The 25108-nt window shown below is 38.4% G+C and overlaps 1 protein-coding gene across 13 annotated transcripts in view; it reads right to left on the bottom strand.

Annotated features, from left to right (window-relative positions):
* Window positions 1-25108, bottom strand: part of ANKRD44 (ankyrin repeat domain 44) — a 417689-nt gene that overhangs the window by 120711 nt on the left and 271870 nt on the right. For all 13 annotated transcript variants that reach the window (XM_033944467.1, XM_033944471.1, XM_033944473.1 and 10 more), the window contains exons 13-14: window positions 20485-20553; window positions 5382-5522 (exon numbers count right to left, since the gene is read on the bottom strand). In XM_033944467.1, the coding sequence (XP_033800358.1) occupies window positions 5382-5522; window positions 20485-20553 (210 nt within the window). The remainder of the gene's footprint in view (window positions 1-5381; window positions 5523-20484; window positions 20554-25108) is intronic.

The following is a 25108-nucleotide window of genomic DNA, read 5'->3' as shown; positions in this document are numbered from 1 at the left end:
AACTGAATTCTGGCCCAATTTTGATCTCTTATATCCTCAATTGAAAGTCTGTATCCACCACCCTCTCAATTAAAAAGAACTTTCTAATGTTCCTTTTCAGTCTCAATAATAATAATAATAATAACTTTATTCTTTTATACTGCCATAACCAAAAGTTCTAGGCGGTTTACACTAAAAAGAGCTGGACAATCAGTGAAATACAATACAGTAAAAAATACAAATTTTGTAAAATAGAATTTCAATAATAAAACTCTCATTAATAAACTTATCGAACAACGTGGTATTAATTAATTTCTGAAAACAGCGATAGGATAACATAGCTTGCTGAATACATTTACCTAACCAAGATTGTTGCCTACTAGCTTGAAATGCTAGGGTCCTATTGCTCCAATTTCATGTTTAATTTTACTGAAAACACTGCCTTCTAGTACTTTATTGAAGTGATATTGAATATTTGAAAGCTTATCATATGCCCCTCTTCATGCCTTTCTTCTACATAGAGAGAGGGAGTGTTGCAATTTTATAAGCTGTTTCCATGGTACACATCAGCGTTTTATAGTGAATATGGACTTTTAGAAATATAGCTTCCCTGTGTGTTGATAAATTTAAGAGCAAAGTTGCATTACACATAGAACCTCATCCGCAATGAGAAGTTCCTAGGGGAAGGATTTAGAAGGGACTAGCATTTACAATTTTGAATTTTCAAAAATATACATGATTAGTTTTTCTGAGAAACACTCACCCATTTTGAAAACTGGAGCTTAGTCTGTGGGTAGAAAGTAATTAAGAGTGTTCCACAAGTGCAAGCAATTATAAGTTACTCCTGGGGAAAGTAAATTTATGAGAGCTCTGAGTGAGCAGATCCTCACTTCGAATTCTATTCCCCCATTAGATCTACCAGAAACCATAACCTGTTTGCATATCCAAAAATTGCTGGCTGCAGATATCGAACCTTCCTGGACAGAACTTTCAAGTTTCAAGCTGGTAGACAGCAATCATGGCTAGGCTATCTCATCGATACCGCTAGGTTGACCTACAGCATCTTCCGGAAAGAACTAAAGACCAGTTTGTTTAAGAAATTCTTGTCCTAACCAGACACTCTCCCACGAACATAACTTCCACACCTTATCCTGAATTTCTTCCTCACACTAGGTATCCACATTCCGTGTCTGATAAAATTACCTCTTCATAATTGTATCCTGATATTCGCTGGTGTCCGACTATTTTCAATTGTAAGATGTAAAATAGTTAATTTCTTATAATTCAACCTATGTATAATTTTCCTTTCAACCACCTTGTATTCATAGAAACATAGAAGATGACGGCAGAAAAGGGCTACAGCCCATCAAGTCTGCCCACTTTGCTTACCCACCCCCTGTCTATGCCCTAATGACCCAATTTCCTTATCTTGACCCTCGTAGGGATCCCACATGGGTATCCCATTTATTCTTAAAGTCTGGCACGCTGTCTGCCTCGATCACCTGCACTGGAAGCTTGTTCCAATGATCAACCACTCTCTCTGTGAAGAAATACTTTCTGGTGTCGCCATGAAATTTTCCGCCCCTGAGTTTGAGCGGGTGCCCTCTTGTGGCCGAGGGTCCCTTGAGAAAGAAAATATCATCTTCCACTTCGACACGTCCCATGAGGTACTTAAATGTTTCGATCATGTCTCCCCTCTTCCTACGTTCCTCAAGAGTGTAGAGCTGCAATTTGTTCAGTCTCTCTTCGTACGAGAGACCCTTGAGCCCCGAGATCATCCTGGTGGCCGTCCGTTGAACCGATTCAATTCTGCGCACATCTTTACTGTAATGTGGCCTCCAGAATTGCACACAGTACTCCAGATGAGGTCTCACCATGGCCCTGTACAACGGCATTATGACTTCAGGCTTTCGGCTGACGAAACTTCTATTGATACAACTACTGTAATTTGCTGATATAATGTAATATTCATTATGTAATATTCATCTACTGTAATTTGCTGATTGTACAGCTCTTCTTCTTTGTGAACCGCCTAGAAGTCGCAAGATTGTGGCGGTATAGAAAAATAAAGTTATTATTATTATTATTATTCAATGGGATCAAATGGGTTCTTGAAGAATTACCTAAGGGTATTTAGGCAAACAAAGTGTTTGTACAATATCCCCCCCATTCTATATATGGTGCTTTGAGTTCCACATGCAAATCTGTGCATACAACTTAATTGAATAATAAGCCAATTAGAACTAATAATTGGCTTCTTAATAAGCAATTACTAGTGTTAAGTAGTTTTAATTTAAATTTATGAGCATAAATTTAAGCACAGATCTGCGCCTAAAATTTACATGTGGTACCAAAAAGGGGGTGTAGAAATGGGAGGGTTATGAGGAGTCTGGGGGCGTTTCTCAAAGCTTTGCATGTAATTATAGAATAAGGGCATCTGTGCTGAACTTAAGAATATAAGGACATACTTACTGGGTCAGACCAACGGTCCATCTAGCCCAGTATCCAGTCTTCATGGTAGCTAATCCAGGTCACAAGAACCTGGCAAAAAAAACAACCTGTAGCAACCGATCCAGGGCAAGCAATGGCTTTCCCCATGTTTGTCTCACTAGCAGACTGTGGACTTTTCCTCCAAGAACTTGTCCAAATGTTTTTAAAAACCAGCTACGTTAACCACTCTTACCATATCCTCTGGCAATGCATTCCAGAGTTTAACTATTCTCTGAGTGAAAAAAATATTTCCTCCTACTGGTTTTAAAAGTATCTTCCTGTAATCTTCCTGAAATTTCATGTCTTTTTTGTCATTTTGGAAGGTGTAAAAAGAATCAGTCCACTTGTACCTGTTTTACACCATTCAGGATTTTGTAGACTTCACTCATATCTCCCCTCAGCCTCTTTAGACTTTCCTCATACGAGAGGAGTTCCACCCCCTTTATTATCTTGGTCGCTCTTCTTTGAACCTTTTCTAGGTATGCTATATCTGTTTTGAGATAAGGCAATACAGAGGCACTATAACTTATTTACCATCCCTTTTCTAATAATTCCTAGCATCTTGTTTCCTTTTTTGGCAACCACTACACATTGGGTGGAAGGTTTCAGTGTATTGTTTACAATGACACCCAGACTTTTTCTTGGGCACTGACCCTCAAGGTAGACCCTAGCATCTGGTAACTATGATTTAGATTATTCTTCGGCAAACCAAGAAAAATTCACCAAATGAGTTCACAGTAGAACGGTTTGCTACAATTGCTGGACCCAGACAGCGTTGGCTGTGCTCCGATTTTAATCGCACAGTAATTTGGATGCTTTCAAGCATTTCTGTTTTGTGGTTTTGACAGAAAGGACCCCAGAAGGTTGTTTCATAGTGAAACACCAGCCGTGTCGGGTCCATACCACAGATTTGATACTGTGTACTACTGGATTTGTCAAGTATACGCATCGTTTTTAATCCATGAATACAAGATCATCGCCTCCACAGATTTGTTTTTTTCTTGGGTTATTCTTCCCAATATTCATCACTCTGCATTTGTCCACATTCAATTTCATCTGCCATTTGGATGCCCCGTCTTCCAATTTTCTAAGGTCTGCCTGCAATTTTTCACAGTCTGCGTGCATGTTATCAACTTTGAACAGTTTAGTGTAAACTGCAAATTTAATCACATCACTCGTCATTCCAATTTCCAGATAATTTATAAATAAGTTAAATAGTACCAGTCCCATAATAGATTCCTGAGGCACTCCACTATTTAAAAATGGCCATTTAACCTTACCTTCTGTTTTCTGCCTGATAACCATAAGGATTTTTACTAACCCCCCACCCCATTTTTATGAAGCCAAGTTAGTTTTTTTTTAATCGCCAGCCACAGTGGTATTAGCTCCAACACTCAAAGAATTCCTATGAGCATTGGAGCAAATACCGCCACGGCCAGCGATAAAAAAGCCTAATACAACTTTGTAAAATTGGGGGTAAGTTTCCATTGGTGCAAATTGATGCGCCTACAGTTAGGCGTGGGTCCCAGGCATAAGCACTATTATATAAACCAGGCCTAATTTTAAGCACAATTTATAGAATACCACTCAGCAGGTTTTTTTGGTGCCCTATATAGAATTCAGTTCTATATACATAGGAGTTCTTGAGGTGGAGAAGGAGCTTGGCATTCATATACATGCTTTATAAAAATATACTTACATATATATTTTCTAATCCACATACACCAATTATTTCCAGCACACTCACACACATAATTAATTACACCTGCCTCAGAGCAGGTGTAAATGTATGTGCCTTCCTTCCCTGGGATAATTATATAAAGGCTCATGGGCACATGTCTTGCCTTTATAAAATAAATCTAACACATGCATGTATGTTTCTGGTTAGATCTGAAGCCCTGTTACAAAATTAGCCTCCACATGTATAGAAAAATGGAATCAAGTACATTTAGGGTAACATATTGTCAGGTTAATAATATTCCTCTTCTGAAGAAAACACGGTTATATTGAGGGAGGAGAGGGTCAAAACACAAAAACTGCTTTCAGTTCCCAACCACTTCATTCCCTTTAAGGTAGCAAAAAAGGTTGAAATTCAAAACACTTATGCTCAGATGCCACTAGTAGAAGTGACAATCTTTCACTATAAACTTAAATTTTCTTCTTATTGCATTTATTTATTTTTTGTGGTGGGGAGAGAAGGAAAAAATTATTTTTCTTTCATTTTACACCATGCTACAAAGACAAACAAAATGACATTTTGTGATTTTTGTGTGTCATTTTTGAAGGGCAATGGCACAAAATGAAACAAGAACTGATGGCTTTCATCTCCCACTTTGTTTTAAAACACCACATCTCCATACATTTTACAAGGTTTGATAAGTCAGAGGCAGTCAATCCCCCTCTACCCAGCAGTAGAGTCTGAAGCGATGCTTGCAGCAACATTTCCTAAACTGTGGGTCACGATCCCACAGAATCCACATGACCGTGGGTAGCAAAAGCCCAAGCAGGTTGAGTTGTATCACTGGCCCAAACAGGGATGCATAACTCCACTTGAGCGGGCTTGACAGAGGATGGAGGACTAGGGTAGTGATACATTGGTGCTGCCACTCCAGGCTCACATGTAGAATGGGAGGCAAGACATAAGTGAAATTAGGTGCTTGTTTACCCTACTATAACAAGGTTGTGGCAGAATAAAGTTTGAGAAGAACAGGCTTAGGGGATCCTGAGGCAGAAGGCAATATCCCAAGAGGTGATCTCCTGGTTCTACATGGAACCTCGCTGAGTATTGTGTGCTTCCAAGGAAGAGGCTGCAGATATCTCAACCTGCAAATCACATGACCTAAAGGAAGTACAAACAGGAGCATGGGAACAAGCGCAAGAGGAAAAGAAGGAACATAAAAAGGCTTGTTTACTTTCTGTCCATGTCTGAAGCTGCAGCGTAGTGCAGAGCCGTGCGGCCCCAGTCATCTGTCTCATTTATATTGGCACCTGTGGTCACCAGATTCTCAATGCAGTGGAAATGACAGTTTGCAGCTGCATAGTGCAAGGGAGTCCTAGAAGAGAAACAGAAAGATATTTAAAAAATGGCCCACAAAGTGAGAGATTGCCATTTGGAATCACTTCCACCTGATTTCAAATTCTAGTTACATTCCTACAGAGGCAGGTGAAAGGAAAAACTGCTTATTATGCCATCTTGACATCATCCTAAGCAATTCTGCTATAGCTACTCTGAGATTTTCTTTTAGAAGCTGGGGATCCAACAAGCTCATTAAATAGAAAAGGATCAGACACAGAGGGTGATCTTAGATGAGGTCACCTCTGATCCTTGAAATCAGACTGTGGTGGCCTTTGGGGTCTGTGTTACTGCTCCTGTTATTTAATAAAAATATCCAGAAATCATTGGCTCACAGTATTAAATCATCTAGTTGAATAGATCAGATACAAAAGTGTTCAGATCTACAGGCAGCTGCGATCTGAGTGCCAAACAGAAGGGTCTAAGTTAAAACTGTGAATGGATGATGTCAGCTGCTTGATGTTGAATAATAAACTACAACTGAATCTTTTAAAAAGAGAAATGCTTTGGGGCACCGGACCCACTGCTTACATCAGTCCTTGACTTTATGGGTACTCAAGTCTAATTCCATGATGAGGTAAACATAATGGGTGATATTTTGGAGAAACACCTGACTACACAGAGTCATCTTTCAGCTTCTGCTAAGAGTACAAGGTGTCCTGGGAAGTCCCCGACCCTTCTACTGACTATCAAATCCTTAGCTCTTTCCCTCCTGAGATTTTGATAATTAAATTTAATAATCATTATTACCCCAACATCACCCTTGCCAGATCCTGCACAAAATGGGCACCAGACTTTCCAAAGCCATTTAATCCAGATAAATGGATTAACTGGAAATTGTTCTTAGTCCCTGAGGGTAAAAGTACATGCTGATGGTTCTTTTGAGTTGTCTGGATTGGGGGGCGTGGCTTGGACGCGAACGATGACGGTTGGATGAAGAAAGAGCTCCTGTATAAACAAGCTTAAATTTCAGAAAAACTACAAAAAAAACGTTATTAATGGTATAATATATTGGAGTTTGCCTCTTTGATTAGATGAGAGAGACAATTGAAGGGGAAAATCGGGAGAAAGAGGTGCCGTTTTCATTTGTTATCTGAGAAACGAGGTGTGGAGGGCTGAATCCGTCTCAACGGCAAAAACAGCAAAATCGGGTCCCCCAGGCAAAGCCGGCAAGATCGGATCCCTGCTGACAGAGCCGGTAAAATCAGGTCTCCGCTAGCAAAAAACAGCAAGATCGGGTCCCTGCTGACAAAGGCGGCAAGATCAGATCCCTGCTGACAGAGCCGGTAAGATCGGGTCTCCGCTGGAAAAAAAACACCAAGATCGGGTCCGCTGACAAAGGCGGCAAGATTGGGTCCCCCAGGCAGAGGCAACAAGATTTACTTTTAAACGTTGCCAGTGTGGGCTGGTCTGGGACGCCGTGAGTCCAGGGAGGCTTTCCTTCCCCTCCTCTTTATCACGATCTCTGGCAGAGAGCAAGAGGAAAGATTTCCCGAAGGTGGGGGTTAGCAGGCAGTTGCTCGGTGCACCACGACCGCGGCCATCTTGGATCGGAAAAAAAAATAAATAAATTTTTACAAAGTCTGGGTCTGCCGGTGAGATGCCTAATGACAAGGATTAGTTTTTTTTGAAATGCCTGATGACTGTTTAAATCAGGGAATGGGCTTTGAAATAGCTGTCCTCTGCTGGAAATGAGGAGAGATCTGCAGTAAAAGCTACTTGGCAACGGTTTTTTTTTTTTAACTATTTCCTTGCTGCTAACTTCAAAAATAAACTGTGAAGGATCAGTATAAATGTTAATCTCTTCTGCTATAATTCAAGAGATTCAGATATAAGAGACTATAGGTTTTTGGGCTCTGAGGAAGGTCAAATAAAAGGATTGGTAATTTCTTTGACCTGAAGAAAAGTGACATTGAGACAGTTGAGAGACACTGAAATACATATACATGCACATTGAAAGATTAAAGTAAATATATTGGATGGAATATTGCTCTCCTCGGTAAAAGCTGCGATTGGGCTTGTAAGAGGAGAGCTAGAACAAGAAGGCTGCAAATTTTTTTTTTTTTTTCTCTTTAGGCTAGTTGCCAACAAGAGTCTGCAATAGAGCCTAAGACAAATAACTTACAGTTGCTTTAAGAATACTGAAAAAAAGGGGGCGTGGCTTGGTCGAATAGTTGGTTAAACGAATAGCTCCTTATAAGCAAATATATTAAAAATATATTAAAAAGAATTACTACCAAATATTTTAAAGAAACTAAAATATATATTGAAATATGACTTCAACTAAACAAAATAAAGCTGACTTAGGAGCTGGAACATCAGGAAGCAATAAGAGGTCGAAACCTGAGCCAGGTACACCCTCTAAAATCCCATTACCAACAGAAAAAAATCTGGATGTTATGGAAGAACTAAGACAAATAAAAGAAATTGTCTTAGATAGTAACAAAAAACTACAAAAAGCAATGGAAGATGCTGCAATCCTAACTAAAAGAGTGGACATTACAGAGAATAGAATTTCAACATTAGAAGATATTACAGAACAATTAAATACTGACATGAATCACAGCAAAATCATATGGAAAGAAATAACAGAGATAAAAAAAAATCTTGAAGACAGCCGGAATCGTGAAAGACGGAATAATTTAAGAATAATCGGATTACCTGAAGGAGTAGAAAAGAACGATCCGATTGCATTTCTTGAAAAATTTCTACCTAAAATACTACCATTGAAATTTAAAACGGAACTGGAAATTGAAAGAGCCCATAGGATTCCAACACAAAGAAATAACACTCAAACAGGTCCAAGAACTTTAATTTTCAAACTTTTAAGACACCAACAAGCAATTGAAATATGCCAATTAGCCAAGGAAATCAAAAATCTTAAATGCCAAGATTCAAAAATATACATTGTCCCGGACTTTGCAAAAGAAACAGCAACAAGAAGAAAACAATTCTTAGACATGAGACCACAACTAAGATCTCTAGGAGCTAGATTTGGGCTCCTGTACCCGGCAATTATGAAGGTTACCGTTGCTAACAAAACGCAAAACTTTACAGATCCAGGAAAACTACAGGAATTTATAAATCAACTGGAGCAACCTATGACAATCTAAAGAACAATTAATGGGTTCATACTAAAGTTTATTGACGGCTAAAGATAGATCAAAACGGAAAGCAATGGAAAAAGAACACACAAGGATCAAATTAAAGACTTAAACAACTTGCAACATTCTCCATAGAAAACAAGAAAACTGAAAAATATAAAAATTCTATTCAGAATAAATAGAATAAACTGAATGGCAGGAACGTAAATGATTTGAAACACATCTCCGAACTCAAATGATGACGAAGAAAGTTTCTTCAACAAACTTAAAAATGTACTGATTGAATCCGAAATTTTGAAAGCGGAGTAATAGTGAGAAAGAAAATCATCCTTCAATCACAAAGAATATTATAAAAAAAAAAAAAAAAAAAAAAAAGATGAAGTGATTGGTTTGTTGTATTTCCGGTTGAAGGTGGTACTTCAGGTTTAATTTTGCGTTTCAGATACATTAAAATGCATTTCAAATACGAAATATATGAAAAGAATAAATCTGAAACGCAAATTTTATGTTCTTTCATTTATTAAGTTTAATTTAGTATCCACAATAGTTCAACCTGGGAATCCTCTATGGGAGATAAAAGGAGAGTTTTTGGCACAGGACTTCACTCTTGTCTGCACAGGCCTCAGATACTTTAAAATCATAGATATCTAGAGAGTATACTATTGAGACAGAACTTACAAGAACACTGATGGGAATGTTGGCTCCTCTTAATTGACAACTCTCTCGTGAATCATAAGAAAATAATGAATATAAGAGATGAGTGGATCCCTGTGCTGTAAACTCTTGTTACAGCTCTGAGGAAAGAGGCTAAATTGGAAAGCTTTTTAAAGTAAAAATAATATACCACCTGAAAAGAAATGAATAGTAATAGAAATGTTATTAGATATAATTGATTTAATATAATCATTCTTATGGATTTAAAGATATACAAATACAGAAAATAATCTTTCAATACATAAGAATGAAAAACTTTTTACTTATTCTTATAATTAATAATAAAAGAAAAGAAAATATACAAAAATAGAGAAAAAATGGTAGTACTTTAGATAATTATTATTAGCTTGTGGGAGTTATCTAAATCTAACCTCAACCTGCGTATCCAAGTTTTCGTAATTAATAAGGGGGGGAAGGGAGGGATAAGAGGGATGGGAGGGAATAAAAGGGAAATATATAAGGAAATCATGGGAATAAAGGAAAAAAGAGAAATGAAATACTTAAAACACTGGGAAAATATACATAATTTAATATCTGAAAATTTAAAAATAAATGGATATTAAAATTATGTCTTTAAATGTTAACGGTCTAAATCATATGATAAAAAGGAAAAAAGCACTATCATTTTTAAAAAGGCAAGATGCTGATATATACCTCATACAAGAGACCCACCTCTCACATATAGAATCTAAAAAGCTAGAAGGAGGCTGGGTCAAACAGTGTTTTTTTTCACCAGCTATAGGGAAAAAGGCAGGTGTTGCTATTTTAATTAACAAAAAATGCTCTGCTTCATTTAAACTAAAAGCTTCAGATATTCATGGAAGATGGATAATGGTGGAAATGAATATGGGAAATACTACCATGACGTTAATCAATATATACGCCCCTAATTCGAACCAAAATGAATTCTTTAAAACTCTTCAACAACTGATCATACCACTGGCTACTTCAAATCTTATAGTAGCAGGGGACTTCAATGCTGTAATGGATCCTTTATTAGATAAAAACCCAGGTAGAGTTATGAAATCTATGGGACTAGATAATTTGATTCAATCTTGTGATTTAATAGATATATGGAGAATACTTCATTTTGATGGTCGGGAATTTTCTTTCTGTTCTCATGTTCATAATTCTTTTTCAAGAATAGATTATATCTTTACTTCAAAACATCTTGTACATCAAGTGACACAAGCAGCCATTGATCCAATTATTCTATCTGACCATGGTGGAGTCTGGATCAAAATTAAAACTACAGATCAAAATAATAACAGACCAATTTGGAAAATGGATAGTACATTGTTGGTTGAAAAAAATTTTTGTGAAAATCTTCTAACAAAAATGAAAGAATTTTTTCAAATAAATGATAATGATGATATTAACAGAGAAACTTTATGGGATGCCTTTAAGGCAACCATTAGAGGACAAATAATTTCTTATTCGGCTTTTCTAAAAAAACAAATTAAAAAACAATTTTTAATCTTAGAAAAAGAGATTAAAAATTTAGAATCAAAACTTATAGAAAAATGGGAATATACTATTCAACAAGAATTATTAAAATTAAAAGGTAAATATAATGAAATCTCATCTAAGATGATTAGGAAAGATTTATTTTCTCAACAAACATTGTACTATGGTAATTCAAACAAATCAGGAAGAATATTGGCAAACTATCTTAAAGCGAAAAAAAGAAAAACAAAATTAATAGCAATAAAAGATGAAAATGGAAATACATATACACAAATTGAACCTATTTTAAAACAATTCTTAAAATTCTATAAATCTCTTTATTCATCCGAAAATTATCTAAATAAAGAAAAAGATGGTTTTGAATTTTTAAAAATGTTAGAGGGTCCAAAAATTCCTGAACATATAAAACGAAGTTTGGAAGAACCAATATCACTAAAAGAATTAGGAACAGCTTTGAAGTCTCTTAGAGTTGGATCCGCTCCAGGTGGTGATGGATATACAGTGGAATTTTATAAAACATTTCAAAACTTTTTATTACCCTATTTATTAAATCTTTATCAATATCAACTTAATAAAGGTTGTATTAAAGGCACTATAGCAGAATCTTTGACTATTGTTTTGCCAAAGTCCAATAAAGATCCCACTTTGGTATCAAACTATAGACCAATATCTTTAATAAATGTAGATGGAAAATTATTAGCAAAAATACTTGCGCTAAGATTAGCTAAAGCTCTCCCCCATATAATAGGTATGCATCAAACAGGATTCGTTGCTCAAAGACATTCATCTCACAATACCAGATTAACATTCCATATGTTATATTTAACAAAGAAAATGAACGAACCTACTTTTGCAATTTCATTAGATGCAGAAAAGGCCTTTGATAGAGTAGAATGGCCTTTTATGTATCAAGCAATGGAATGGTTTGGTATAGGTCCTGGATTTATACAAATGATACAAACAATGTATAGCTCCCCTTCTGCTAGACTATATATTAATAATACGTTTTCAGAAAAATTTAATCTACAGAGAGGAGTTAGACAAGGATGTCCCTTGTCCCCTTTGCTGTTTGATATTGTTTTAGAACCCCTAATATTAGCTATCCAACAAGCTAAGGAGATACAGGGTATACCTCATTCAGATAAAGAATATAAGATATCTGCTTATGCAGATGATTTATTACTATATCTGAAGAATCCAGAATCCACCATTCCACATCTACTTGAATTGATTGAGAAATTTGGAAATTTTTCAGGATATAAAATTAATTGGAATAAATCAGAAATTCTTCCACTAAATATACATTGTACAAAAGGTTTATTTGATACATTCCCTTTTGTTTGGAAGGAAGAATATATTAAATATCTTGGAATTTTGATAACAAAAACAGTAGATGAAACAATGAAAATTAATGAAAAATGCTTATTACAAAAAGTAATAGAAATGTGTGAGCAATGGAATCCTTTGCACTTATCTTGGTGGGGAAGAGTACAAACTGTAAAAATGATGATTTTACCGGTAGTATGTTATCAAATGGGGATGATACCAGTTTTCTTTCAAGATTCGTTTTATACAAAAATAAATAGGACTTTGACAAAATTTATATGGCTTAATAAAAAACCAAGAATTGCTCTAGCGTCATTACAAAAACCAATTAAGGAGGGAGGGGTAAATTTTCCCAATTTTTATAGGTATCATCAAGCCTATATCTTACGTCATGGTATGTATTGGATCCTCCCAGAACCCACAGATAATATTCCAGACTGGTTTTGGCTAGAATGGAGGCTTATGTTTCCATTACGTCTTAATCATGTAATTAGTATCAAAATGCCAAGGTTATACAAAGATCATAAAATTTTTATGGATACCTGGAAAACTCTAAAATACATAAGTAATCTTACTCAAATTCCAATTAGTAAATCAACCAACCAAACTATATGGCTAAACCCCAAGATCAAAGTTGGCGGTTTTAAAGTCATCTGGAAACATTGGATGACAGCAGGCATTCGCACTTTGGATGATGTAATTAAAAATGATAAATTGCTGGAGTTTTCACAATTGCAAAAAAAATTTGGTCTCAATAAAACACAATATTTTAAATGGTTGCAATTGAAGCAATCTATTCAGAAAGGGTTCCCTGAATGGAAAGATCTCGCTAAATATCACAGTTTGGAATTCTTATGTTTCCAGATGGACTCAATAGGTCAAAAAGCCGCACAGTGGTATAAATTATTATCCGGATATATAAATAAAAAACCAAAAAATGGTCTTAGAGACATTTGGAGCATTGAGATAAAACACCAAATTAGTGCATCTCAATGGCCACGACTTTGGTCTTGGAGGCTAAAATGTACGGTGTCAGCATCTATGAGACAAACTTGGTTTTTTCTTCTTCATAGAGCTTTTTGGACCCCTACTCGTTTACAAAAAATAGATAGTTCAAGATCTAATAGATGCTGGCACTGTCACATTGAAATTGGGACATTAGATCATCTTTTATTCTTTTGTCCATTTATCCTATCATTCTGGAAATCAATTTGGCCCCAAATTAACAGAATGTTAGAAAATCCAGTAGCCTTGACATATGATACTATATTATTTGGAACAACTATGAGAGCAAAAAGCCAAATTTCATCCAGTAATAACAAACTCTTATTTATTTTAACTGGAATTGCAATACAACAAATTACATTCAATTGGAAACAACATGATAGATTGAACTATATGTTCTGGTGGAATTCGGTATGCCACATATATAAAATGGAACTTGCTATTGCAACACACAAAGGATACATGAATAAATTTAAAAAAATATGGGGACCATTAACCGATTTTTGTAATGAAGGATAATTTTTCCCATAAATAACACTGGAAACATCTAAAGACCGTTAACATGATTTCTCTAATGAACTTTTTCCCATGATAAGATAATTGTAAAGAGGGAAATGGGATGGGTTTTTCAATTTTGATTATTATATACTAAATTAATATTTAAAGAATATACAATAAAATTGATTTATGTATTATTAGTTGGGAAGGAGGGTGGGACAGGGGATTATTATATTAATGTTAAACTTGATATTAATATATGAGTTAGTCAAGTGTGTATTTAAGTTCCTATTGAGTTTATTTGTAACACTTGTTGTAACACAAAAAAATGAATAAAGAATTTAAAAACATGAGTTGTCTGGATTTAAATATCTATTGTTTTGCTTTGACTGCAGTTGCTTTTTGTTGCTCCCCAGAAGATGCAGTTCTAGGTAACCATTAGTTCACCTAATTGTTAAACCAGCCCTGCACTCACCCAGATTACTCTAATTTGCTACTTGTGGAATTCTCAAGAAATCAACTGAATTGCCTACACTTTATAGAAAAACTGCTGCTTGCTTATCTGGATTGAAACTATGGGATCATGTGACATAGTCGTTCAAAGAACTTCACTGGCTTCCAATCTAGAGCCAAGTTAGTTTTAAGAACTTGGCACCAATCCCTAAGGCCATCTGTGGAACAAGATCTAAATACCTTGTTGAATGACTGTTCATAAACTATTTTGGTCTATGTGTTCTAGCAAAGATGACCACCTTTAATCATCAACTGTTAAGCTGGCAGAACCCCATAAATTAAAGCCCAGTATCCTGTTTCCAGAAGTGGGCAATCCAGATCTAAGTAACTGGCAAGATCTTAAAAGAATATTAGTTAGCATTAGTGTGTGCTAATTGGACAACGCGGGGTTAATTAGGAAAGACTTAGGGCCTGATTCTAATAAACGGCAACTAACTCAGTAGGCACCTCAGAAAATGGTACCTACCACATGTCATTAAAAGTTAGGTGCCATTTATAGAATCATGCCTAGCAGCGCCTAACTTGAGTTAAGCACCAGTATATTAAGCCAGGATTTTCATGGCCTAAATTACCAGTACCTAACTCATTCCATGCCCAAACTCCACCCTAGACACAACTACTTTTTTGGTAGGCACTTGTCTCTTCTTTAATATTTCTGGGTCATAGACTGTAAAGTCCACCTGGTATTGTCTTAGCATCCAAATGCTGAAGTTGCCGTCCAAGCTCATTCCAGCCTATCCAACCATCCTGTTTGCAGGATATCTACCATAAAGTCTGGCCAGTAACATCCTCATGTTCCAAGTTAATGGAGTTCCCATTGATGCCCTCCCCAGCCCATTCTACACAAAATCGCAAGTCTGTCCAGTACTGGCTTTAGTTCTTTAATTTACGTCCTTCATTTTCTAATTAGAGATCCTCTATTGTTATCCCACGCTTTTTTGAATTCCATCACCGTTTTTCTCTCTACCACTTCCCTTAGGAGGGCATTCCAGGCATCAACCACCCTCTCCGTGAAAAAGAATTTCATAACATTGCTCCTGATTCTTCCTCCCTGTAATCTCAAATTATGCCCTCTAGCTAGCTAATTCTGCTTGAATAACTTTTCTCTATAAAAATCAATACTACTCGTATTTATTTAAAAAATTTATCTCCCGCCGACTACCTAGGCGAGTTACAAATCATACACATACATCAGTGTTTCTCAACCTGCGGTACGTGTACCCATACACTTGTGAAAATGCCAAAAATTCCAGCTATACGTTATTCTATACAAATGTGTCTATATACAATGGCACCTAGTTTGAAGGTAGGCATATAGATGGTAGAGTCTGGCTGAAGCACAGGATGGGCACTTGATTATCCAAATGTGTTCTCTGAACACTCCAGGAACAAGCAATTATGCCAGTTCTATGACTGTTGAAGGGATTGCATCTATGTGCATTGGGGAATATATACATGCATGTATTGTATATACCTAATTGTGCCACTATTCTATAAAGAAAAGTCAGCATCTACTTTCTATTGTAAATTAGGTGCCACATAGACACCCACTAGGGTTCTTTTAGAGCAAAATTTTTAGGCCAATAAAGTAAGATATACTGTATTGCTAACAATATCAATGTACTCTGTACTGGCTCTCACATACACAGGCAGAATCAATTGGCTGAAAACCAAATCTTTGTCCTTTGACAAGACAGACCAACATTGGATTCACTAGATTCGTAGATGAAGACAGCAGGCATTCATACCATGTGCACTTTAAGGACCTCTTTCACGACATGATGTTAAGCAGTGTTAGCATGCACCGGTGGCATTGAAATGGGTGGGCCTGGGTGGGTAGAGGCCCAACTAGTTTTTAGACCCATCCAGAGGTGGCACGCATTGTTAGTATAGCTGGCAGGGATCCCCAAGTCCCGCCAGCTGAATAGTTCTCTTTGGAGCTTTCCAGGCTATCTCAATCCTAGTAGATGACGGCAAATAAAGACCCGAATGGTCCATCCAGTCTGCCCAACCTGATTCAATTTAAATTTTTTTTTTTTTCTTCTTAGCTATTTCTGGGCGAGAATCCAAAGCTTTACCCGGTACTTGGGTTCCAACTGCCGAAATCTCTGTTAAGACTTACTCCAGCCCATCTACACCCTCCCAGCCATTGAAGTCCTCCCCTGCCCATCCTCCACCAAACGGCCATACACAGACACAGACCGTACAAGTCTGCCCAGTAACTGGCCTAGTTCAATATTTAATATTATTTTCTGATTCTAAATCTTCTGTGTTCATCCCACGCTTCTTTGAACTCAGTCACAGTTTTACTCTCCACCACCTCTCTCGGGAGCGCATTCCAGGCATCTACCACCCTCTCCGTAAAGTAGAATTTCCTAACATTGCCCCTGAATCTACCACCCCTCAACCTCAAATTATGTCCTCTGGTTTTACCATTTTCCTTTCTCTGGAAAAGATTTTGTTCTACGTTAATACCCTTCAAGTATTAGAACGTCTGAATCATATCTCCCCTGTCTCTCCTTTCCTCTAGGGTATACATATTCAGGGCTTCCAGTCTCTCCTCATACGTCTTCTGGCGCAAGCCTCCTGTCATTTTCGTCGCCCTCCTCTGGACCGCCTCAAGTCTTCTTACGTCTTTCGCCAGATACGGTCTCCAAAACTGAACACAATACTCCAAGTGGGGCCTCACCAATGACCTAAGGCAGTTGGTGGCATGCTTCCAGCTGCCAATGCTGAAACCCAACTTGCACATGCTCAGTTCAACCTGCACCCTTATGCATGTGTACATAAGGAGTGGAGGGGGGATGCCAATTGAACAGAGCACGCACAGTAGGGTGGAGGAGAGCGCTGGTGTTGGCAGCTGGATATGTGCTGCCAATTGCCCTGGGAGCTGAGACAATTTGGAGTGTGGGAGGGGGGCCTCCAAAGAGGTCTCTTAAGCTTTGTGATACAACCAAAGCAGTTTACACATTACATCTGGGAACAGTAGACTCACAATCTAAGTTTAGTACCTGGGGCAATGTAGGGTTAGGAACCATTATAGTATCTTTTGATACGCCAAGCTGCCCTGTTTGTTAACAGGTAGTTAGTGTGAACTGTTTTGCTGTTAGTATATAACAGGAGGTAATATCAAATTTTAATAATAAACTAACTTTAAATGGTAGGGAGCTCCTGTGATGGCATTTTAGTTAGTTAGTTAGGTGCCATCAACTTGTGTTCGAGTCTAGCAACTTGATGAATTGCAGATTTAAAAAGAGATTGGTTTTGTGCTAGTCTGATAAGGTCCTCCAGAATCACCTCCATGGTTGTTTTCAACATGTACAGCCATCTGATTGTAGGTCACCCTTTTCACCTAGTTCCTTCGATTTTTCCAAACTTAATGTCCTTCTCTAATGATCTTTCTCTTCTGACAGTGTGACCAAAATAAGACAGTCGTAACTTCATCATTTGGGCTTTGAGTGACACAGCCGGTTTGATTTCTTCCAGAATTGATTTGCTGGTTCTTCTGGCGGTCCACAGCATGCATAAAATCCTTCTCCAGCATCAAAGCTCGAATGAGTCAATCTTCTTTCTATCTTGTTTCCATAGTGTCCAGCTTTCACATCCGTAATTGATCACTGAGAAAATAAGTGTATGGACAAGTCTGATATTCATCTGGAGTGTTATTTCCTTGATTTGAACACTTTGTCAAGAGCCTTCATTGCTATTCTTCTCTGCTAGTTGCTTCTTTGTTTATGAAAGAACCCAGGAAATTGAAATTCTTTACAATGTCTATTCTATTGCCTTCAAGCTCAAAATCTTCAACATGTTCTATGTTCATGATCTTTGTCTTGTTTTTCTCAATAGATACAGTATATCTTCTTTGCTGCGGGTGATGAGCGTTATATCAACTGCATAGCGCAGGCTGTTTATATTTCGACCACTAATTTTGAAAGCAATGCTCTCTTCCTCCAAATTTGCTTTTCTGAAGATGGCTTCGCCCTAAAGGTTGAAAAGTTAACCCTTTCAGGACCATAAGGATCGTAGGCCAATTTTTGTGGTTTTGACGACATTTTTATGGTAAAAAGGGCTTGCAGATGCCAAAAAATTGATTTTTTTTGTGAAATATCATTATTTTTTTTTTTAAAAATCACACTTCTGGCTTATGGACAGTGTGGCAAGTGAATCTTCTTGTCAATCTGGCAACGACGCTAATGAATGAATGTCGGAACCAGTTTGTTTACATAAAGGCAGTATCATATGGAATCCGTACATATCAAATTTAGAACTGTAGACTATCCCAATCAAAATTTATAGGATTTTAAAGTTATGGGACAAATATGTCCCTTGGTCCTGAAAGGGTTAAGGTGACAAGATGTATCCTTACCTGATGCCACGTTTATTGGAAACCAATCAGTGTTGCCATATTCTGTTCTCACTGTAGCTTCTTGATTTTCATAGAGGCTCTTTATCAGCTGAGTTATGTGTTTGGTTATTTCCATTTGTGCTACAGTCCTCTATAGTTTATTGTGATCCACACAGTCAAAAGCTTTGCTGCAGTTGATGAAGCAAAACTATAGGGGCTTTGGGTATTCTTTGCTCTTCTCAAATAGCCATCTAACACTGGCAATAATGTCTCTTGTTCCTCGACCTTTTCTGAAACCTGCCTGAACTTTGAGTAGTTCTTGCTCAACATATGATTGCAATAGCTTTGTTGTAATATTTTGCTGGTGTGTGGAATTAATGCAATTTTTATGTGGTTGGTACAGTCCTTGGCTTTACCTTTCTTCAGTATAGGTATGAACAGTGATCTTCTCCAATTGGATGGTCATATTTTTTCCTTTCAAATCTGTTGACCCAGCTGAGTGAGGGTCATGATAGCACCTTCTTTGAGTAATTCAATTGGAATACCATCAATACCGGGTGGCATGTTTTTTGATAAAGCTTTAATTTCTGGATCGGTAGAATGGAATATTGCTACTCCTTAGATTTTGGCCAGGTACTAGTGACCTGGATTGGCCACCGTGAGAATAGGCTACTAGGCCTGATGGACCATTGGTCTGACCCCAGTAAAGCTATTCTTATGTTATAAATTATTCTTTTAAAATATCTGGCACTTTAGCAACAACATATTTACATCTAGTTACAGCTCATCCAGTCTATCAAGTTATACTGCCCACAATGATAAGGATATATCTCTACTACCAACCACAGAGTATGATTATTTGTAAAACCTCTCCTTATCTAAGACAGTCTTTTTTGCCTTCTTCCTTTATAGTCCACCACCTTTGGTAGAAAATTATACAAGACTGACAATTTGGGCCAGGTTCTACAAGAGCCACCAAAAATTGGGTGGCAGTAGTTACCCTACTACTGCCTAACTTAATTGGTTTAAGTGGCATGATAACTGGTCACACTATTAAAACCAAATTAAACCCTCATTAAAAAAAAAAAAGTAGGCTCCGCTACATGACCTCCAAGACCGATGCCTAGCAGAACATATTGATGCCGAAGCACTGAAGTGGGCATGGTTAGGGGTGGTGCTGGACTTAGGCATCACTATGTGCCACTGGCCACAATTCAGGAAGGACCCTGGGTGCCAAAAAGGTAGGCCTGTAAAACCCTGGCCTGCATTTCCGTTGTCTAGGATGCTTGGGAGCCACAATTCTAGAAGCAGCGTGTGATTATGGAAGTGGCGCCTGCTTTGTGTTGGTGATTGACACCTATCAGGCGCCACTCACAGAATCAGGGCCTTTGTTCCCTCCAACACCCACTTTTCCCTTGCTTAACTGCCTAAATAATTGTCTTCCTAGGTCTTCTGTGTAGCTTGCCAGACAGAATTGACTGTGAGCGTACCTACATCTCTGCTAGGACTTGTAATCAATAGCAGATCTTGCACACTATCAGAAAAGCACATCTGCTAGTCTGATGCCATAAACACAGTATAATCTAAACCAGTGGTTTTCAACCCAGTCCATGGGTACCACCTGACCAGTTTGGTTTTCAGGATATCCACAGTGACTAAGCATGAGATGTATTAGTGTGCATTTCCTTCACAGCATGCAAATCTCTCTCATACATATTCATTGTGGATATCCTGAAAATCCAACTGGCCAGATGGTCCTGAGAACTAGTTTGAAAACCATTGATCTAAACAGCTACTATAAGTAGTGAGTCTCCTATAGTGTAGCATGGCAGCCAGACCTTGCTACAAAAACATCTGTGTTTGCACTAGAACTTTTAACTATTGCAATACATATAGGTAGTTGACATATTTTAATTTAGCAAATGCTAACGTGTATTATACTTGATAAAGAGCTTGTTAACTTTGCTCACCTTCCATATTTGTCCTTTCTATTGAAGTTTGACCCACTGCTCTGCAGCAGCTTCACACAATCCACATTGCTGAAAAGGCAAAGGAAAGACATGTAAGAACCATCACTCCACACAGTACGAAACCAGGGAGCAACTGCCTAAAACTTATGCCCAGAAATCAAATTTCAACTGCAGAGAAAGGGAAGACACAACAATGCTTTCCAGGAATATTCTGTAAATGTCCAAATAATGAGAAAAAAATATTTGGAAATAAAAATGGTGCTTGATTTTTAGGAAGATGTGTTTTCAGGGAACTCAAGAATTAAGTAGAAGTCCTATGTTTGTAACTCTTTTTTTTTTAATTTACCATAAGTAGTCCCTTTTGTGTGGAACCAGTTGTCTTTGGAAAATTATTGCCTTTCCACTGCACCCTTAAAACATGGGGTTTGTGGGGGAGGGGGTGATATAGGCTGACATTTCAAAGAACTAGTTGAGATGGTTTATGAGATAGTTTTTAGTACAGGATGTGTGTCTGGGAGCTTTGATTATTTTTTTTATAAACACTGCCGAGAAAAAGTTTGTTTGGGTGGTCTTTATTTTAGCACAATTTATACTATAAATATGATCAGATCCAAATAACCACTGGTAAGAAAAAGATAACATCACTGAATAAATCATTCAGTCAACAAAAGATTCAGCAGTACTTATCCTTGTGTGCCAAATGAACTTTTAATTCGGTAAATGGTAAGTGCCTCCTTGAGCAGCTATAACTTTAGCTAAGGGGGAAGTTATCAACATGGGCTCCATTAAGATATTTTTGGTTTTTTATCACAACTCATGCTGGTTTAGCACAGGTCCCATTTTATGCAATGAGACACTGATATTAATAACAAGTCTAACAACTGACAGTAAAATAACCCTTCTTAAGGATAGTCCAGGTTGATAACTTCCCCCCTAAAGTTTTTTGTATCTGTTGATCAATCTCACATCATCCTTGAAGAATCTGACCCATTCTTCCATACAGAACTGTTTCCTTTTTAACATTTTGGGGCTTCTTTGCATGAACAGCTCACTTCAGGTCTTGTCACAATATTTCAATATGGTTTGCTGCATTTTATTTGTGATATATTTACATTTACTTGCTTTATGCCTATACTGGTATTTTAAATATTATAGCTTGCACTATTTGTCCACAGTTGTTTATTGCCTTTTATGTCTTTGATTTCTCTTATAATTGTAATGATTTTAGCATACATATATATGTCTTTTTATTTCTGTTTTTAATATTTGCACCCATTTTTAACATTTGCATCCATTATGCATGTTGGATGATGTTCAGTCCATTTTAATATTCTTCCAGTATTTACATGGTTTTGTTTATATGCTTTTTGAATATGATTGTTATAATATTTGTATACATATTTTTAAGTTATGTTTTAATTTCTGTTTAGTGTTCATTCATCCCCTGATGAAGGCATCTACGAATGCCAAAACTGGGATCCTAGTTGGGACATTCTAAGTATTCCTAGACTTAGCCTACTTTCACATCACAGGTTTTAGATCTCTTTATGTGATTTTATATCCAAGATGGACATTAGGATATAGACTTTGTTTTTAGTTTTTATTATTTGTACAATAAAGTAACTTATTGGCTGAATGTCCGACATCTCATTTGCCTCTTTCCATTGTATTTAGGTGGGACTTGGCCAATCCAAACACAAAAATCTCTTTTTCTTCTGTAGTAGATTTACTTGAGTGTTTACGGTCATCATCTTGCTGCAGAATCACATTTAACTCACCTTTTTCCCCTGTGTGTCTCTTGTGAAAATGGGTTACAATAACTGAGCATGTGCAGGGGAGGAGGAATCTACCCTGTACATGTTCAGTTTTTACACATGTGGAGTCCAGAGTAGAGGTGGTGGTCCATAGAAAGTACCACTGACAGCAGAAACTTGATGAGAATCTCTTTGGCTGGTAGGGCTTGAGAATCTCCGCCAGCCATAGCAGAAGATGCCCAGTGAGTGGGGAAGTACTTGAGGGGGGTCCAGGAGTAGGGAAGCTACTTCTCTTTGGGATGATGGGCAGGTAGGAAGAACTTTGGAATGAGGGTTTCTTAATGTTGCAGGGGGGATGGTGGCACTTGATGTGGGTAATGTGTAATATAAATACTATAGTCTCAGATTATCTAACGTTTCAGTTATCCAACAATAAGTCAGTCCCATTTACACTGGATAATTCAGACTCTACTATATGTATACTTTGGAAGGAAAGTGGAAGAGGGGAGATGCATTGCATTAATGAAAGATTAGGTTCTTACCTTTGCTAATCTTTTTTCTTGTAAACCCACACTTTATTCTGGGACCAGTGGGTTATTTCCATCTACCCGTCAGGACTTTGTAGGAAGCCTCAAAATTTCAGAGACTTAAACCCCTTCCCCTCATACCTCATCACTGTGCCAGTGCCTCAGTTCCTCAGTCAAACTAAAAGCAGCCAGGAACATCTGCAGAGCACAATAAAATGAGAGAGAGGAGAATGGGAAGAACTCCCCGACAAGTAAATCAATTCTGCTCATATCAACAAATGTAAAATAGCAACAATGAAAAACGAGAGAACAGGTTATAAAACATTAGAAACCTGAATGACAAAACAGCGCTATAGGGAGACACAGCCTGCACTTTCAGAAATGGGCGCCTAAAACAGAGACCCTCCCAACCTAAGTGCTAAACCCATTCTGATGGCACTTTTATATTCAAATATATTGAGCACATCAAGAATACCAAACAGAGATAAAAAAAGAACTGCAAACAGGCTCAAATTTTGATATTACAGAACCCAGTTCCCATATTTCTCCTCCCCCTGAGCAACCCCACCCCGCTCCCCAACCAATCCTCCCCAAACACTCCCCCTGGTCCTCCTTCCAAGTACAATAGCAGTACAAAGAAAATACAAAGGAAATCAGGCATGCCAACAGCAACAAGGTGAAACAGAAAACATGGAGTCAACAGTTAAGTAAACGGCTGCAAGCCAAAGGAATCATGGTAGTCCAAAAGGGTTCCCAAATGCGTTGAAAGGTGTGTCCTGGGAGAGAGGAAAAGTCCATCACATCTCTCGGTTCCCACATCAAGAGAGTAATCATCCGACAGCGTTAAATAGAGTAGTCCGGCGTGTCACCCTCAAGCCATTTAGCACAGTTACTTACCGTAACAGGTGTTATCCAGGGACAGCAGGCAGATATTCTTTACGCATGGGTGACGTCACCGACGGAGCCCACGGTACGGACCTTTTTACTAGAAAGTTCTAGTTGGCCGCACCGCGCGTGCGCGAGTGCCTTCCCGCCCGACGGAGGAGAGCGTGGTCCCCAGTTAGTATAAGCCAGCTAAGAAGCCAACCCGGGGAGGAGGGTGGGACGTAAGAATATCTGCCTGCTGTCCCTGGATAACACCTGTTACGGTAAGTAACTGTGCTTTATCCCAGGACAAGCAGGCAGCATATTCTTTACGCATGGGTGACCTCCAAGCTAACGAAGAGGGAGGAGGGATGGTTGGCCATTATGAAAATAAATTCTGAAGTACAGATTGGCCGAAGTGCCCATCCCGTCTGGAGAAAGCATCCAGACAGTAGTGAGTAGTGAATGTGTGAACTGAGGACCAGGTGGCCGCCTTGCAGATTTCCTCAATGGGTGTGGAATGGAGGAAAGCAACAGAAGCGGCCATAGCTCTTACCCTGTGGGCCGTGACAGCGCCGTCTAGTGACAGACCGGCCCGAGCGTAACAGAACGCGATGCAAGCTGCAAGCCAGTTGGATAGCGTCCGTTTAGAGACCGGTCGACCCAAACGATTTGGGTCGAAGGTCAGGAAGAGCTGAGGGGACAAGCGGTGAGCCCTTGTACGATCAAGATAGTAAGCCAGGGCACGCTTGCAGTCAAGACTGTGCAATGCCTGTTCTCCGGGATGTGAATGAGGTTTCGGAAAGAAGACAGGCAACACAATGGACTGGTTGAGGTGAAAAGCTGAGACCACCTTTGGAAGGAACTTTGAATGGGTGCGCAGAACCACCTTGTCATGGTGAAAAATAGTGAACGGTGGATCGGCAACCAGTGCATGAAGCTCACTAACCCTCCTGGCAGAGGTGATGGCAATGAGGAAAAGAACCTTCCATGTCAGAAATTTGAGCGAAGTTGTGGCAAGCGGCTCAAAGGGAGGTTTCATGAGGGCAGATAAAACCACATTCAGGTCCCAGACGACCGGAGGAGGCTTCAGAGGTGGTTTGATGTTGAAGAGGCCCCTCATGAATCGGGAAACCAGAGGGTGAGCCGTGAGAGGTTTTCCTAGGACAGGCTCATGAAATGCCGTGATGGCACTGAGATGGACTCTGATTGAGGTAGACTTGAGGCCAGCGTTGGACAGGGAGAGTAAGTAGTCCAGAACAGTTTCCACCGCTAAGGAGGTGGGATTGTGATGATGACGGAGACACCAAGAGGAGAACCTGGTCCACTTCTGATGGTAACATTGGAGGGTGGTCGGTTTCCTGGAGGCGTCCAAAATGAGACGGACAGGCTGAGACAGATTTCCTGAAGAGGTCAGCCCGAGAGAAACCAAGCTGTCAGGTGGAGCGAAGACAGATTGGGATGTAGTAGAGACTGATG

Source organism: Geotrypetes seraphini, chromosome 5, assembly GCF_902459505.1.
Source record: "Geotrypetes seraphini chromosome 5, aGeoSer1.1, whole genome shotgun sequence".
NCBI classification, from domain to species: Eukaryota; Metazoa; Chordata; class Amphibia; order Gymnophiona; family Dermophiidae; genus Geotrypetes; species Geotrypetes seraphini.
This window is presented reverse-complemented; position numbering and strand designations above follow the sequence as displayed.